The sequence below is a fragment of the Lissotriton helveticus genome, chromosome 4_1 (genome assembly GCF_964261635.1).
Source record: "Lissotriton helveticus chromosome 4_1, aLisHel1.1, whole genome shotgun sequence".
Classification (NCBI taxonomy): Eukaryota; Metazoa; Chordata; class Amphibia; order Caudata; family Salamandridae; genus Lissotriton; species Lissotriton helveticus.
In genome coordinates this window covers 1,648,947,477-1,648,965,664 of record NC_136063.1, presented here as the reverse complement: position 1 = coordinate 1,648,965,664, position 18,188 = coordinate 1,648,947,477, and the positions used below count along the sequence as shown (strand labels likewise).

Below are 18,188 nucleotides of genomic sequence, written 5' to 3'. Positions count from 1 at the left end.
TTAATAAGGAAGGAACCGAGTTAACTGGATCTTAAATGAATAAAAGTATGTCATCCGCATAGGCAGATAGTTTAAGATGATGATCACCGTATGTAAAGCCAGAGATGGAAGGATTGTTACGAATAGAAGATAGGAAGGGTTCAAGAGCTAAAATAAATAAAAGAGGTGAAAGAGGACAGCCCTGACGAACTCCACGTTTAAGTGTAAAAGGGGAAGTAAGTTGACCGTTAACGAGAATTGAAGCCTTGGGCATAGAATATATTAAAGAAACATAAGAAATAAATTTGGAACCAAAGCCATGCCATTTCAGGGAAGCCATCAAAAAGGACCAGTCAACCCGATCAAAGGCTTTTTCAGCATCAACTGAGATAGCTGCCAGGGGAATAGACAGGGAGGGGGCCTTACTGAGAACATTAAGGAGGAGTCTGGAGTTGTCTGAGGTGAGGCGGCCTTTAACAAAACCACATTGCTCTTTCCCAATGAAATGTGGCATGAGTGGGTCAAGACGAAGAGCTAGTAATTTTGCAAAAATCTTATAGTCTACATTAACTAAAGATATTGGCCGATAATTTTTACAAAATTTGGGATCCCGACCCTCTTTAGGGATGAGGCATATGGTAGCATCTTGAAATGAAAAAACTACCGTAGATTGGGGGTCCGTGGGGAAATTATGAGACCACTGAATGTGCGTTCCCCATTTAACATATCACACAAAATGCACAACTGTGGTCAAGGTCATGTGTATATGATAGATGTGTAAGTCAACCTCTCTCATCACCAACGGGATGCCATGCACCTAACTGGGGGAGACATCCCTTAAGGATAAGAACCCTCACTCACCCGAAGGTGACATGCTTCATCATATGGGTCCCCCTTACCAGTGTAGAAATCCTAGTCCACACTGGGAGCTACTACTCCAGGATCTTAAAGGAGGAGCTCAGAGATGTTTTATTGGGCAAAGGGATGATAATCCCATATGTGAGCAAATAGGTGTAGTGAGGATAGCAGCGCTGTGTCAAACAAAAAAGTGAATATAAAACTATCTAATGGGATACACTTAATTATTTTATTGATGTGTTCCGCTTGACAGGATTAAAAAGTAACAGCACAGTGGTATAGAGGTAGAACCACTGTCACTAGGTGGTCAACATGTTTCAGCCTCTTGATCGCAAGGTATCATCGGCTTTCTTCAGGACCAGTTGGAAAATATGTGATACTGCTGCTGCCAATATGTGACAAAAAAGGAAAATAGATTGAAATTATAAATACTCCACCGGTATTCCTGTCTTTTATTCTGATGATCAGGTCATACCCAGGTATCTGCAAGGTGAATAGCAAAACACAGGGAGAAAAGAAAGAAAACATATACACAATTGTTCAGGATTACACATGTACCATAGATATGTATCATTGATTTTAATGGTGTAAAAAATGTTTGGGGTTATTACACTCATAAGGACTTACCCTCATTTAGTAGGAAATCCTGCCTCACCTCTACCTGGCAAGCTGCTCTGGGAGGAGGCACCGCACTAAGGGGAAGAATTGATAGATATTCATGTATCTATATTTTTACTGCAAAAAGCAGAAGTGTCCAAATGGTACAACCTACAATTTCCAAAGATAGGCTCAACTGAAAAAAGGAGTTCAAAACACTCAAAATGGGTATTATTATGCACTGACCCAGAAAAACAAACAATAATGGAGGAGAAAGGGAAAGAAATTCTTATGGATTGAACTATTCCCTCAGTCTCAACTCCTAGTGAAGAGTTTAAGTATTAATTCTATGCCCTAGAGCAGAGTTATTCAATCTGTGGGGCGCGCCCCTCTAGGGGGGCGCGACACCGTCTCAGGGGGGGCGCGCACTCATCCCTGAAATCTCACCTTTGTCTTCTACTGTCACACATCGGCGCAATTCTACTTTACCAGCAGGCAGAGTCGCACCTAGAGTCAAATTTCGGGAGGAGGGGCTGATTCTTGAAGCAAACAGAAGAGGCGAGCTGCAGGGGCCCTAAAAAGGGGTGAAAACACCAAAGCCTCATTAACATGAAACAAGGTCTTAAAGACCTGTGAAGTGCTCGGCGGCTGTGTGTGCCCGGGAGCTGTCTCTCCAGGGCTGACACATACTGGGAGGGGTGGGGGGGAGGGGGTTTGAGGGGCTGAAGCCCTTGGAGTACAATGGGCGTTGCGCGCCTGAATATATATATATATATATAGCGCTCCTGTTACCTCGCACACAAGCATAACCAAAGAGTTTCACAATATTTACTTTTTAATTCACCCCGGTACTCCAAGATGTGTCTTGAACAGAGGCTTCATATTTAACGTTTCAAAAATCAGTGAAATGTCCGACTGTTTCCTTATATATTCAGGATATGCCGGGATGCACCCGTCAAGCATTGCCACTGATCACAGAGAACGTCACTGCAGAAATGATTTTACTAAAACAATTTAGATGTTGCATTCAGACAATGAGGCTTTTGTGCGGCTGCAATTAAACATAAAGAAATTACATGTAATAGATACTGTGTCACGCTGGTGAGTATTCGGTTTAACTCTTCTACGAGATGGTTCTTGCTGAAGAAATAACCACCAAGCAGGTGACTTGCACAAGATGTTAAAGAAAATTTAACGTTGAGGCTGGAGAGTCCACTGGGTCGTGATGGAAGAGCATTTACAAATTAATGTCTTAATAACATTGCTTTTCTACTGAAATCCTGAATCTGTGATGCACGGTTAGAAATTTACTAAATACATACATTTGTTCGTGAACCTAAATTCAACTTAGGCAAACAAAAAAAGATAGTGAATCGGTCATCAGATCTCATGTCACCAGGGAGGGGGCCTGTGGCAGTCACAGGTAAAACACCAGCCTGGAGCCTCAGCACCAGCAACCCCTGCACCGGCCCTGTAGGTTACATGCGTCATTCATCCCGTCTAGCTCTAGGTAAGAGAGCTTTTCTAACATTGCTGGGCCATTTGGTGCTGTGCAGTTTCCGGGGCGGGTGGAGGCTTGTTCGGTGGTAAAGTCGAAAGGTTGGAGGGGGAGGGAGGGAAATGCACCCTGCATTCAGACAACTTGCTCCTTATTCTCGCCCTTCACTTTCATGCTCAACCTGCACTCACAGCGATCACAATGCCCTCACACTGACCCCCATGCACTCACACCATTCACCCTGCACTCAGTAATCACTCTGCTCTCACAATGCACTTGCGCGGTTTTCCCTGCACATCAACCTGCAGCCACACAGGCACACTACCCACCCTGCATTCATGTGACACTTCACTCACCTGGCCCCCTCACTGCTCAATCTGAAATCTCACTTAAACAAGCCCATCACTAACCATGCATTCATTAGTCCCACTCTGCACTAACATGCACACCCAAATTCATATGGTCACCTCACTCACCCTGCAGTCACTCCACCTACCCTACTCTCACACTGTTGCATACATCACTGTGCACTCACACGAGCACTCCTGCCACCCTCACAGCACAGAGGATTAATGTGCCTGCTACAAAGAAGGTGCAGTATGCAGATCAAAGAACTGAGGGACATATGTTCAAGGAAGTTTTGGAGTGAGGCGTTAGCAGTCATGGGTTAAGGCCTCTCTCTGCTACTTCAGAAACGGAAAGCTGCACCATATTTACAACAATATGGTGCAGCCTTGCGTTTCCCCTGCGCTGGCTCTACACTTAGTAGTGTAGCGCCAGCACAGACACCCTTGCACCATAGTGCAAGGGTGTCTGCGTGCAGGGGAAGATTGTTTGTGTACAGGAGGGGGACCTTCCTGTACATAAACAATTTTTAAATGCCATTTGTCACAATTCCATGTGTGCTGCTTAATGCAGCACACACGGAAAACCTAAAATTGATTTTTTTTTTAAAGATTACAAATACAAGGCATTTTGCTTTTTCCATGTGTGCTGCACAAGGCAGCACACATGGATGAAGCAAAAATGAGGAGAAATAATGCATTTCTCCTCGTTTCGCCAGTTTAAGACCAGGTTGTCCCAGTTCTTAATTTTAACACTGCCTCCCTTTTACTCTGCCCTTGTAAATAGGGCGCAGCATCAAAATCAGTGCCTGTTGCAGTGGAACGCCTACCGCAAATCCCACTGCCCACCCTTTCACGCTATGCATAGCATGAAAGGGGGCCTTATTTACAAGGCAGCGTTAAGCCAAGTTAAGTGGCTTAACTCTGCCTTGTAAATGCGGCAATGCCCCTATCGCCACCACAACATTGTAAAAAGTGACAGTGTGGTTTCTATAGGGGCTTGTACATATGCCCCTGAGTATGATGAAACTATGAGTAGCGCTATTAAAAAAATTATATGCTTGCCAGAAAAGTGCTTTAGAGAGGTGAGGTGCATTGTTGGTGAGTGGTAGTGAGGGAATTCATGGAGAAGGAGGAACACTCATTGTTTTGAACATTATTTGCCGGATATGGCCCAGGATATGCGGGTGGCGATTGATTATGTAGTGTACCAGATTCCAGAAATTTCTGTCAGGAGGTGGGGGGGGGGGGCCCGACATCTAAAAAAATTCAGCTGGGGGGGCTCAACCATCAAAAGTTTGAAGACCTCTGCCCTAGAGTCTTACCTGTCCGTCGGTACCTCGTTGCTCGAGTAGAGCTAGCCCCAGGAGGTACCGAACGGCAGGAAGGCTCCCTGTTTATGTAGCGTGTGTTAGATTGCCCGCAGCTGCTGCGGCGGGGGCCTGGTAATAAAAAGGCGTCTGGTTTAATCGCCTGTATATAATGTGCGCATGCGCTAAAGATCCGTGAAAGAGGCTGCGCATGCGCATTAGCGTAACCAAACACTACACAGAGTTAGACGCGCTCGCGTCTCCAAGGTAGTGTCTGGGTCCCACTCATGAGCCTGAATACCCTGACTGCCCCGAAGCCGGGTTTCCTGAGACGGCGCATGCGTCATGCAGTCAATAATACGATGTAGTGCATGTATTGACTACTCAAAGCGTGATTAATTTATGCTCTGAATATCCCAGTTTACTGAACCAAATTGTTTAGCTACTTTCCAAAAAATAGGGCAAAAACGACAGAGAGGCCTGGTAATGTCCCAGGAGGAAAAGTTTATTTTATATTTTGTAAGTACTTGTTTGGCATAGTATCGACAAATGCCATGTGTAATATACAATTAATTCTGCTTGTATGATGTATTCACAATTATGGCAATTACTTCCATATGCATTGTTTTGCAAGGAGAGGTAGTTGTGTTTCAATGGATTGGGAAGCCTACGGATCCAAATGTCGCATGCTTATAGCGCCACCCATGGTATGTCATCATTCAAACCTTTAGTATCAGTTTTAAGAGTGTACACCCATTTTTGCTCTCTACGTAGTAGATAGCTGGTAGAGTCTGTCAAATGGGGGGGTATATGAGGTTTGTCCAGGACCACCCAGTGTAAATCAGTGTCACGGTGTCCTTTATCCAGAAAATGATTAGTCAATTTGGTGGAGCGTTTCCCACATCTAATGGTGCTCATATGTTCTTGGATACGAGTCTTGACTTTTCTGGTGGTCATACCCACATACTTCAGTAGGCATGGACACCAAATTAAGTAGATTAAGTGGTCGCTGTTACAATTCGTGTGTTTTTGTATTAACCACGGTCTGGAAGTACCTATATCAATCTCAAGAGTTTTTTCTGTCTGTGGGCATACAGAGCAAGAGCCACATGGGAAATGACCCACTACAGGTGGTAAGTTCCAGAGTGTACTTTGTGGCTGATCAAAATGAAGACTGATCAGACAGAAAAAACTCTTGAGATTGATATAGGTACTTCCAGACTTTTTGAAAATATGTAAAGGAAAATGTTGTTTAGGCATTTATTTACTGTGCTTAACCTAACAATTGTGTCTTCTATTATTTTCTATAGTTTGCTTGACCTCAAAAGGGCGTCTCATGATATTTCTTAAGACTTTCATGACTTAATTATGGCCACCACACAAAATCTCAATTGCAATACTGGAGTATCTCATGAGTACACATTTGGCTTCCTCTGACGCTCTGAGGATCAAACGTTTCCAACTTCGTGTCTCCCACAGTTATTCTCCTATCTTGAACAGCTTTCCACATTACTTATGGCACCACAATCCGTGCTTAAAATCTGTCTTGTGACATCAAGTCTGTTTAAAGCCGTTAAATTGCTGCTAAATTGCTGCATATACACATGCTGTTGTCTTGATTGTTCTCGTCGCCAAAATTGTGAGTTAAGAAGGAATGAAGCAATAGATCAGGACCCCCGTTAGATGTTTGTAGCAACACTTCACTTCAGACAACTGTACAGTGCGCTGTCACTCAGCTTGAGTCCAGTATTTAACGGACTCACTTCTAAAACATAGAATTCCTAACTTAGCTACAGACTGTATGCTACATTGCATGCCGTAAAGAGTGTTCACTCCGAATAGCTCTCTATTTACACAATAATACAACTATTGGTAGCCTGTTGATGTTCATAATACATTGACCAAGATTTGGCCTGGTTGAAAAGACAAGGTATAACATCTGAGTCATGGAGAAGTTGCAATGTATTATAGCCTTATAGCCCGTAGTATAGGGCTATACCAGCTATTAAAGCCCGCTCCTGCGTTAAAGGCCCGAGGCGAGGGACTTTAACAAGGGACCAGGACTTTAATAGCCGATATAGCCCTGCTACGTACGAAGGGCTATGAGGCTATTAGAACATTCTGCCACTAGAGGGCAGAATGTTCTGACAAGTAAAATAAATGCCTCTTGGAGCTTGAGGGGATTTAAGTCCCCTGATCTAACCACTAGCCTAGGTGGTTAGACAGTTTCTGTTACTTTGCTGAATCAGCTAGTCATTGTTAGGTCTTCCTTGGAAAGGGTAACTCACCAAGAATGACACTCAAGCTAGAAACCAAGCACTACCAAAGTTAACCACATGGTTGAGGGGTCTTCAGATAATGAGATGATGAGCTGGATGTCGTCGTCATAGGATATGATGTTTAGTCCTTTGGTTCTGACGATGTTGGCCAGCGGAGTCATGTAGGTGTTGAACATTGTAGGGCTGAGGTACGAGCCTTGAGAGACGCTACTGCTGCTGATGTTCGTAGGTTCCGAACGTTGGTAGGAGGATTTTCTGGGTTCTTCTGGTGAGGAAAGAGGTGATCCATTTGAGGTCAATTTCTTGGATTCCAAAGTGGTGTCGCTTCCTAATGAGCGTGTGGTGGTACACGGTGTTTAACGTAGCTAAGAAGTCAAGGAGGATCAGGGCCACTGTTTCTCCCCGGTCAAGGAGCGTTCTGATGTTGTCAGTGATGGCAATAAGAGTGGTTTAAATGGTGGTATTGATGCAGAATCCAGAATGGAAGGTGCCCAGGAGATTGTTGGTATCCAGGTGGTACGTGAGTTGGCGGTTGATGGCTTTTTCGAGGACTTTGGCCTTTATGATGGCTGTGGTGTTTTTTTGTTTGTTTTAAAAAATATATATTTTTATTGTTTTAATTCAAATAACACATTTATAATCAATATCAGTTTAACATGCAATGAGGTTTAACTGTAGTTGAGGACTATCACACATATTGGACAGATATTCTTATCATAATAAACTGCACTCCGTGGGTGCTGCAAGCCATGAATCGCTGCAGCGCAAGATGCTAGCTCATTTGCAATAATCAAACCTGCCAATGACTTATAAGAGAAATACTCCCTGTTGTCATGAACCTGACATTGCTAAATGTAATCTCCCTCCCCTCTCTCTTATCCCGCCCCCCTTCCCATTGGTGTAGCAACTATATACGATTGTTTGTGGTAACAAGTACCAGCTGTGCTGACATTAATCAAATACAAAAGATCAAGTAATGACACAGTTCTCTGCTGTCAGAAGTATCTCCAATGCAGAAAACCAGCGTGCTCATCCCCCTAGAGTAGGGTAACCCCTCAGGACAGCGCATCTAAATCTGGTGCGCCCGATTCCACATCAGAGTCCGTATCTGGGATTTTTAATAACAGTACTAGTGCCTCCCAGGCCCGCGCCATCTCCAGTGCCCTTTCACTATTAGTGCGGGTCGCCAACTGCAATTTCATAGCCCCCTCACATTCTGCCCATTTAATAAACTTGACTCGCCATCTCCAAAAACGAAGGCCCTTCTTGGCCTTCCAGTGAGCCGTGATTTCCCTCTTCGCCAGCAGGAGCCCTAAGATATGCATTTACTCGTTATCTTGTTCTTAGAGGTGTGAGGGAACCAATGCAACAAACAAAGGCCTATAGTGGACTCTATGTCCCTACTCGTGACATCCTGCAAGAGTGTTACCACCTCCTCCCGATATGTCCCAAGTTGAGGACACCTCACATCATGTAGCAGAAATCTGCTCCCACCGTACTGCAGCACGGGCACGCTGCCGAATTCACATTGAAATACTTATTAATTTTTGCTGGTGTGAGATAAGCCCTGTGGAGTATAAAAAAAGTGCACCAATTGAAAGAGTGCGTTACTAGTGCTTTTCCACGCTTGTTCCAACAGTCCCGCCCACGCTTTCTCAGGGATGACCTCGCCTAAGTTCTCCTCCCATTTTTGTTGAAGCGAGAGCAGTGGGGTTAGCCTCATGTGCGTCATTCGGCGGTACAGGGACGTAACCGCCTTAATGGTGCCAGCTGCCAGAACTACTTATCGACAAGCCATTGAGATCGGTGGTTCTCTGAGCCCCTCCCAAAAATTTGCCTGGATGGCCTTTATAAGGGCCAAATGCAATAAGTAGTCCCCACGGGCCGACCCATATCTGTCCTGCAATACCTCATAAGGAAGTACAGCGTCATCCTCATAGAGATCTCCCATGGTGGCCAAACCCCTTCGGCCCAGTCAATCAGTGCCACCCAATTACCCCCATGCGGCAGAGCAGTGCACATTACCAGTGGGATCTCAGGGGCCTACGGCCGTGCTATTTGTGCTAGCCGCTGACTTCTGTTCGAGCAGAGTTTAAACGTCCCCATCTCTCGAGTGGGAGAGGAGGCCGAGAGCGGCAACTGCAATATTAATCTTGACCGCGTCTGTCTATTAACCTGATTCCCATCTACGCCGTCTGGGGCCCAAAATGTCTGTGCTTCTGTCTGCGTAAGCCACTGCAACTGCGCTGTTAAATAATACGTTTCAAAGGCATGGACCGCTAAGCCGCCCTCCGATCTCGGTTTCATCAACGTGTTAAGTGCCACTCTCCGTCTTCCCGTGGCCCAAAGGAACTCAACCACCATCGACTGAAGCTGTTTAAAAACAGAGGCCGGAATCCAAATAAGCAGCATCCGAAAATAGTATAACAGCCTGGGGAGTGCTATCATCTTAAGAAGGGCCACCCACCCAGCTACCGAGAAAGGAAGTGTGCCCCAAAACTCGATACAACCTTTAAGCCCCCTAATGGCCCTGCCCACATTGCCCTCCAATAGGTTGGTTTGGGTATGGTAAATTCGAGTGCCAAGATACGCCATGCATTGATGCTCCCATTGTATTCCCTTCGTAGTTGATGGACCTTCGGTCGTAGGCGCAGCAGGAAACAGACAAGTCTTCGCTCAATTGTACCAAGGTCTCCCAATAGAGTCTTTGCACCAAGAAGGGTGCCCTCCGTGTCAGCCAAAAACATAGGGAGATCATCGGCATAAAGTGAGATATGATGAATTTGCTCGCTCACTTGGAGCCTAGGATAACGCAGGCCCGTCCTGACCCAGGCCGCCAGCAACTCCATGGCCAGGGCGAACAGCAATGGGGAAATGGGGCAGCCCTGTCTCGTTGCCCGACCCACAATACGATACAGGCATCCGATATCATCCCACCCAACTTTACCCATGCTGTAGACTGGTGATTCAAGAGAGCCATCCAATCCACAAAACCATCTCCTAGGCCAAAGTGCTGCATAACTTGAAACAGATATGGCCACTCCAAGCTGTCGAAGGCCTTCTTAATATCTATTGCCAAGACAGCAGGAGAGGCTTTGTGGTATGTATCAGCATCTAAGATACTAAGAAGGTGCCGTTCATTCTGGGCTGTATTCTGGGTCACTATAAACCCTGCTTGATCCGTATGTATCAGATGGACCATATATGGGAGCAGACGGGTCACCAATATCCGGCTTAAAATCTTATAATCCGTAGTCAACATTGACAACGGACGATAGGCCAACCTGTCATGAGGAGGTTTCCCCGGCTTTAGTAATGGTATGATTTCTGCCTCACTGGTAGAAGGTAAAAGGCGCGCCCTTCTTGCTGTGTTATACAATGTTAACAACCTAGGGACCAAGAGATCGACATATGTACTATAAAACTCCACACACAGACCATTCAGCCCGGAGATCTTTCTTCGGGCCATATGCTTGATCCCTCCATGGACCTCCCCTATGGTGATGTCCTGATACACAATTCAGCCCGCTCCCTATCCAATGCTGGAAGATCTGCCACTTCCAAGAAGTCCTGCATGGCCTCCTCACTAGGCGCCACCTTGCTCTGGTATAAATTAGTCAAGTAGGCATAGAACTGATCATTTATCCCCAGCTGCGTGTAAGGACTTCCCCATCAGGACCATGAGGCTCCAGGATGATCATCCCCCCTTTGCGCTGGGTTGGCTAACCATGCCAACAATGCCCCCGATTTATCTCGCTCTGCATGAGCATGCACAACATATTTTTTATAATCAAGTAGCGCAGCCATTCAACCTGCACGGCAACCTCCTCCCTCGCTTCCACTAAATCCTGATGTCGATCTAGGTGTTCAGGCCTCTCTCTCTCCACTTTACGCAGCCTCTGATCCACCCTCTCTAAATCTTGCAATAATTCTCTACTCCCATCTTATGCACAATGCAATGCCCTCTTATCACACTCTTAAAAGCATCCCATTCCACCGCTAATGACGAGGAGGTACTAGTGTTTTCTCAAAAATAATTAGCAATGCTGGTCACCACCACCTCTCGAAATGCCTGATCTTTCATTCACTCTGGGCTTAAGCGCCATGTTGGGAGTTTGGAGCGCCCGGTAACTGGTTTATTCTCAAAAGCAAGGGGTTATGGTCTGACAGTGCTCTGGTGAGATACTCGTTGTGCTGCACCTCTGCATGTTTGTCAGGAGAGCAAAGCATCACATCCAGGTGATGCATTGCAGAGAAAAACGAGTAGTCCCGAATGTTCAAGTGATGCGCTCTCCAGGTATCTACCAATCCCCATCAATGTTGCCAATCCTCCCTGATCCTTGAGAGGTTATGGATAGCATGGATAGGCGCATTAGGGAGAGGGGGATGGGATCTATCCAACATTACATCCATAACGGAATTGTACGGACCCTGTCAAAAATGGAGCAAATGTTCCAGACAACTTTGTAAAGAAGGCCGATTGTTCTGTATTTGGAGCATATATACTGCCCAGCACCACAGCCCTGCCATTCAGTCAGCCCTCCACTAGGATATATCATCCCTCTGGATCTTTTAGTTGTCATGTGGGTTGGAAAGGGACTCCCTCCCGGACCCATATCTGTACACCCCGCGCAAAGGCAGAATAAGTAGTGCAATGCGCTTCCTCTTTTTGTGCTATGTGAGTTTCCTGAAGGAAAGCCAGTTGGACTCCTCTATGCACTAAGTACGCATGTATCCTACACCTTCGTAACATGGCATGCATACCCCTGACATTCCAAGATATACATTTTAGGTCAGATATTGAACCTATGACATTGTTCCACTCTGATCATGAACAGCCTGTTCAAGAAAGTTACACCAATACCCCCTAAACATTCTCTTACAACAGAAAGAACAACCCCAACTCCCCACCCTATGAAAGGCACTAAGAAACTAGCCCTCATACAAACTACTCTGAAACTAACTTCCCTCTAGTGGCTACAGAGGAACAATGGGGAATAGTGGAATCGACCACGCTCGTGCCTCATTTAGTGCTCTCTGCCCCCACCCTGGGTGGCATCTCACCACTAGAATGAACTAACCCCCCCCCACCACGGCCAGTGATCATTATAACAACTATAAAGTAAACTGTACAGTGCAAGAGGGCACAAAGGCATGTACCTTCTCAATCACTCCTGTAAAGGCAAGTGGGTAAAGCAAGCATGAACTAAAATCATCAAGCAATTTAGTCAGCTGTACCTGGCATGACATGTGGCAACTGTCCACTACTAGTTTGGGACCCATCTGTGTCCGTGTCCTCAGGAGTCTTGTCCGTCTCCGTCCCAGCTCCTGACGTCTTCTTACGGTCCCAGAGAAGCTCCGACACCACCCGCAGCGCCTCAGTCCTCTCCCTCTCCGACTGGGAAGAGCTGGGTGTCTTCAGAGTGGCAGGGCCCGGCCGTGACCTGCGAAGGCGCTGAGGCAGCCACCCCGGAGGAGTACGCGCCCCAGGCTCCCCAGCCAGTCCGACCTGTTTTGTAAGTTTCGAGCCAGTCCCATGCCTCCGTCATCGCAAAAGTGTGCTGTGCGATCAAGGATAATCCAAAGTCTGGCCAGAAACATCAAGGAATATTGAAGACCCTCATCCCTCAGGGCTCTCTTGTCGGCCAGGAAAGATGCATGGCATCTTTGGACTTCCAGCGTATAGTCTGGGAAAATTGAAACCTTGATGTTATCCACCATGTAGGGCCCAGAGGTGCATGCTGTCCGCAGGAGGAGGTCTCTGTCCTTATAATTGAGGAGTCTTTCCACTACCAGGCGCAGCAGTCTGCCTGGCACCGGCAGGCGGGCGGGCGGACCAGGACTCGAAGAGCTCTTTCCAGCGTGAAGAACTGTGTCAGCCCCTCTGGAGCCACTGTGTCGCGGAGCCAGTCCTCCAGGTACTGGTCCATATTGGCCCCTTCCACTCCTTCCGGCAGACCTAGGATGCGGATGTTGTTACTCCGGTTGTGCCCATCAGCATCCTTGGCCCTTTTCTCCAAAACTAATAACCTATGGTAGATGTCTCCCACCTGTTCAGCGAGGGATTTCTGTGCTGGTTCCAGAGTTGCCAGTGATGTTTCGACATGCTCCACTCTATCCGCCAACTTGGTATGGTCGGCACGCAGCAGCCCCAATCCACAGCACAGACCCAAGCCACCGCCACAGCAGCAATGTCCTGATGTAAGGCCTCCCTTGTGGCTGTAATAGCCTGCAGTATTTGAGCCAACTGCTGCTGCACTCAAGTTTCAACGGGCACTCCGGGTGAATCCGGTCACCGCTCGTCCTGCCCCAAATCCTCCTGATCCGGCGGGGCCAGCGCCTGTTTCCCCCTAGTCTTCCCACATTGTGCAAATTGGGGTGAAGACACCCCCTCCAGTCCAGGCCACCCACCGTACTCAGCACCGTGCCACCTCGCCCCAGGCACTATATTAATGCCATGCAATAGTTCACCTGCACTCTGTGTAGCCCGTGTTGCCTGGGCTTTGAGGACTCCGAGGATAATCTCCCCTCCACTGCGCCAACAGCGATCCCAGCTCCCAGGTTGCCCCCCGGCAAGAGAGAAGCCAGTCAGCCCGTAAGTGGTGTAGAACGTCCAGGAGCCCCAGGTCACCCCGCACCTCCTCTGCATGGTCAAGTTATGGCAGGTCCATCCCAAGCGACTCAGGACCCGCGTATGCACCCCAAACAGCTGGCGCTATTAGGCAGTCATAGGGAGAGGTGAGGAGGGTGGTCCCACCTGGCCTCAGCATCAAGCTCCCCCCAACACACGTGGGAAAGCCCTCACCTGCAGGCACAAATGACGATCAAGGGTCTGGCCCAGGGTCCTCCCGCATGGTTGTTAGTCCGACGCGAACCAAGCCAAAGATCACCACCGCGCGGTGCAATTAGCCTGCGTCAAACACCTGAATCTGCTAGAGCTCCTCTATCGATTCCATAAGGGACCCATCATGGCCGTTAGCGCCGCAGGGTCCTCATCAGCTCAAGAGGGCACCACCTCCCTGAGTCCCCGGGCCAGCCGCAAATGAACTTTCAGTGGCCCGACTAGTTCGTGGCACTGCCGCCGCCTCACTGCCCATACTGTGGCGCTCAGAAGCATGTCCTCCTCAGATCAATAACTGCGAAGTTGGGAACACCATCTTGCCCCCTCCAAACGAAAGAAAATGATAGTTTAAAGTGGAGATTATGGTTTAAATGGATTACATGGATGAAAATGGAAAATATAAATTAACGCCTAAGGATGGCATACTGCAGTGTGTTTGGAGGGGGCAAGATGGTGTTCCCAACTTCGCAGTTACTGTTCATTTCAGTGGCATTTGGGCATGCCACCACACCATTCAGCGCGCATCAAGGAGTAACAGGATTACATTTGAAAAAAATGGAGTAATAAGGTGTGCATCCCCACCCCCACGATTATTGTTCTCCTCAGATCAATACCAGCCTCAATCTCCCACTCGCAGTCAATTGGGCTGCAGGGCTTATCACTTAGGATTGTTCAGTAGCGTGGCGGGCTTCTGGAGCTCCAGCTCTCTAATCGGTGCGATTTTGAGAGCCTCAACCGAAATCTTCTCGAGCTCGCTGCTGTAGTTTAGCAACCCGATTCTGCCAGGCAGGGGCTTCGATCTACTCCCCGGGACTTTGCTCTGCAGCTGGAGGGTCAGTGACGCGCCCCCGAGGCCAGGGCCGTAATTAGAGCGGATAAATCAATGGGCCAGTGCGGAGCTCCGTGCTCACGCATCCGCCGCCATCAGCCTGCAAGCCACCATGATGGCTGTGGTGTTGTGTGATGAGCTGGTTCCAGGTGGTGAGCGGGTGGTTGGTGTTAGCATCTGTGGGGGTGAAGAGGCTGAGGAAGTCGTGGTGGTGGGTTGGGTTTTGAAGTTTTTGTGGATGGTGGAGATCTTGTTGTGAAAGAAATCAGCCAGGGTGTTATAGAGTTACTAGGAGGGAGTGATTTTACCGGTGCTTGAGGGGTTGGAGAACTCCCTGACGATTTTGAAGCATTCTTTGCTGTGGTTACGGCAGGCTTCGAACTGGTGGATAGGGGTGCTCCTTTTCATCTCCTTCAGGAGTATGTGTTTTTTTTTAGGGATGTCTTGAATGCTTCTCTGTTTTTGGGCTCCTTGCTGGTGTGATATTTCCTTTTTGTCATTTTCATTTGTGTTTAGTAGTTCTGAGTTCCATGGTGTACCAACTGGCCTGTTTGGAGGATGTCTTGAGTTCGCTGGGCTTGGCCCAAGCAACAATGTTGGTGCAATTTGTGATCCATGCGGAGAACTTCTTGACAGCCTGTTCTATGTTGGTTGTGACTGGTGGTGCTAAGGGCTGCAGTCCACTCGCTCTCTGACACTTTGTTCCAGCTGCAATGTGAGGTGCTGGGTGGCTTGGTGGCAGTGCTGCAGGATCCTATAGTGGTGAAGTGCATGATGGCGTGGTTTGTCCAGGTGAATTTTGTGACTTGGCTAAACTTGACTGTTGCTGGCCGTGAAGATAGTGTCAAATGTGTGTTCTGTGACGTGTGTGGAGTTGGTGACCAGTTGGGGGAGCCTGATGTTGTTCATGCTTTCCAGGAGGTTGAAGGTGTTGGCGTTTTCAGGGTTGATGAGGTGAAAATTGCGGTCTCTGTGGAAGATGTATTTTTTTTAATCAATCGCAAGCGGGCGATGAATTTGGCGTGGTCATGGAGGTCTGTAGGTGAGGGTGCCTCTGATGGCGGTTTTGCAGTTGATTTGGAGCTAGCAGTCGAGGTGTTCTATGATAGGGGTGGTGTTGTCTGAGCTAGTGGTGCAGTGGATTGTTTTATTTGTGGATGATGGCGATTCCTCCTCGGTGTTTTTGATGCAGTCTCTGTGTGTTATCTTGAGGCTGATGGGCGTTGCTGAAGCAATGTCAGGTGCAGAAGAGGGGATGAGTTAGATCTTGTTGAGGAAGATTACGTCCAGGGTGAGGAAGGGGATGGTATCCCAGATCTCAGTGGCATGCTTGCAGAGTGATAGTGCATTGAGCAGGTGGAAGTGGAGTTGGCCCGGAGCACTGAGGTCAGTGTTGTGGTGGTCATCGTGTGTGCGGGTGCTCCGGTGTTGCAGAAGATGAGAAAATGTTGGCAGGAAAAAGGCCCTGCCGTAGAAAATGGTGAGGCGCAACAGCAGTTGTTCTTGTGGGGACTTGGGTCCAGGGCATGGAGCTCGTTGCGGTGTATCTGTAGGTAGAGGGAGAACAGGGTACCTGACTCTGGGCATGATCCAGGTGCAGACAGGCGCAGTCGGGCTTCCCTTTGGCACGCCATTGGAGCACCCCTTGTGTGACTGCTTTGCAGCCTTCATTAAGTTGATCCCACGTGGGAAAGCCCTCACCTGCAGGCACAAATGACGATCAAGGGTCTGGCCCAGGGTCCTCCCGCATGGTTGTTAGTCCGACGCGAACCAAGCCAAAGATCACCACCGCGCGGTGCAATTAGCCTGCGTCAAACGCCTGAATCTGCTAGAGCTCCTCTATCGATTCCATAAGGGACCCATCATGGCCGTTAGCGCCGCAGGGTCCTCATCAGCTCAAGAGGGCACCACCTCCCTGAGTCCCCGGGCCAGCCGCAAATGAACTTTCAGTGGCCCGACTAGTTCGTGGCACTGCCGCCGCCTCACTGCCCATACTGTGGCGCTCAGAAGCATGTCCTCCTCAGATCAATAACTGCGAAGTTGGGAACACCATCTTGCCCCCTCCAAACGAAAGAAAATGATAGTTTAAAGTGGAGATTATGGTTTAAATGGATTACATGGATGAAAATGGAAAATATAAATTAACGCCTAAGGATGGCATACTGCAGTGTGTTTGGAGGGGGCAAGATGGTGTTCCCAACTTCGCAGTTACTGTTCATTTCAGTGGCATTTGGGCATGCCACCACACCATTCAGCGCGCATCAAGGAGTAACAGGATTACATTTGAAAAAAATGGAGTAATAAGGTGTGCATCCCCACCCCCACGATTATTGTTCTCCTCAGATCAATACCAGCCTCAATCTCCCACTCGCAGTCAATTGGGCTGCAGGGCTTATCACTTAGGATTGTTCAGTAGCGTGGCGGGCTTCTGGAGCTCCAGCTCTCTAATCGGTGCGATTTTGAGAGCCTCAACCGAAATCTTCTCGAGCTCGCTGCTGTAGTTTAGCAACCCGATTCTGCCAGGCAGGGGCTTCGATCTACTCCCCGGGACTTTGCTCTGCAGCTGGAGGGTCAGTGACGCGCCCCCGAGGCCAGGGCCGTAATTAGAGCGGATAAATCAATGGGCCAGTGCGGAGCTCCGTGCTCACGCATCCGCCGCCATCAGCCTGCAAGCCACCATGATGGCTGTGGTGTTGTGTGATGAGCTGGTTCCAGGTGGTGAGCGGGTGGTTGGTGTTAGCATCTGTGGGGGTGAAGAGGCTGAGGAAGTCGTGGTGGTGGGTTGGGTTTTGAAGTTTTTGTGGATGGTGGAGATCTTGTTGTGAAAGAAATCAGCCAGGGTGTTATAGAGTTACTAGGAGGGAGTGATTTTACCGGTGCTTGAGGGGTTGGAGAACTCCCTGACGATTTTGAAGCATTCTTTGCTGTGGTTACGGCAGGCTTCGAACTGGTGGATAGGGGTGCTCCTTTTCATCTCCTTCAGGAGTATGTGTTTTTTTTTAGGGATGTCTTGAATGCTTCTCTGTTTTTGGGCTCCTTGCTGGTGTGATATTTCCTTTTTGTCATTTTCATTTGTGTTTAGTAGTTCTGAGTTCCATGGTGTACCAACTGGCCTGTTTGGAGGATGTCTTGAGTTCGCTGGGCTTGGCCCAAGCAACAATGTTGGTGCAATTTGTGATCCATGCGGAGAACTTCTTGACAGCCTGTTCTATGTTGGTTGTGACTGGTGGTGCTAAGGGCTGCAGTCCACTCGCTCTCTGACACTTTGTTCCAGCTGCAATGTGAGGTGCTGGGTGGCTTGGTGGCAGTGCTGCAGGATCCTATAGTGGTGAAGTGCATGATGGCGTGGTTTGTCCAGGTGAATTTTGTGACTTGGCTAAACTTGACTGTTGCTGGCCGTGAAGATAGTGTCAAATGTGTGTTCTGTGACGTGTGTGGAGTTGGTGACCAGTTGGGGGAGCCTGATGTTGTTCATGCTTTCCAGGAGGTTGAAGGTGTTGGCGTTTTCAGGGTTGATGAGGTGAAAATTGCGGTCTCTGTGGAAGATGTATTTTTTTTAATCAATCGCAAGCGGGCGATGAATTTGGCGTGGTCATGGAGGTCTGTAGGTGAGGGTGCCTCTGATGGCGGTTTTGCAGTTGATTTGGAGCTAG

General features: G+C 48.1%; 1 protein-coding gene across 1 annotated transcript in view; it reads right to left on the bottom strand.

The window, feature by feature from the left end:
* Positions 1-1,223: 1,223 nt before the first annotated feature.
* The window catches only part of LOC144829297 (uncharacterized), a 254,997-nt gene continuing 238,032 nt past the window's right edge, over positions 1,224-18,188 (bottom strand). The window contains exons 2-4 of the mRNA XM_078688296.1: positions 1,882-2,008; positions 1,465-1,529; positions 1,224-1,320 (exon numbers count right to left, since the gene is read on the bottom strand). Coding sequence (XP_078544422.1) covers positions 1,495-1,529; positions 1,882-2,008 — 162 coding nt within the window. The 3' untranslated portion in view covers positions 1,224-1,320; positions 1,465-1,494. The remainder of the gene's footprint in view (positions 1,321-1,464; positions 1,530-1,881; positions 2,009-18,188) is intronic.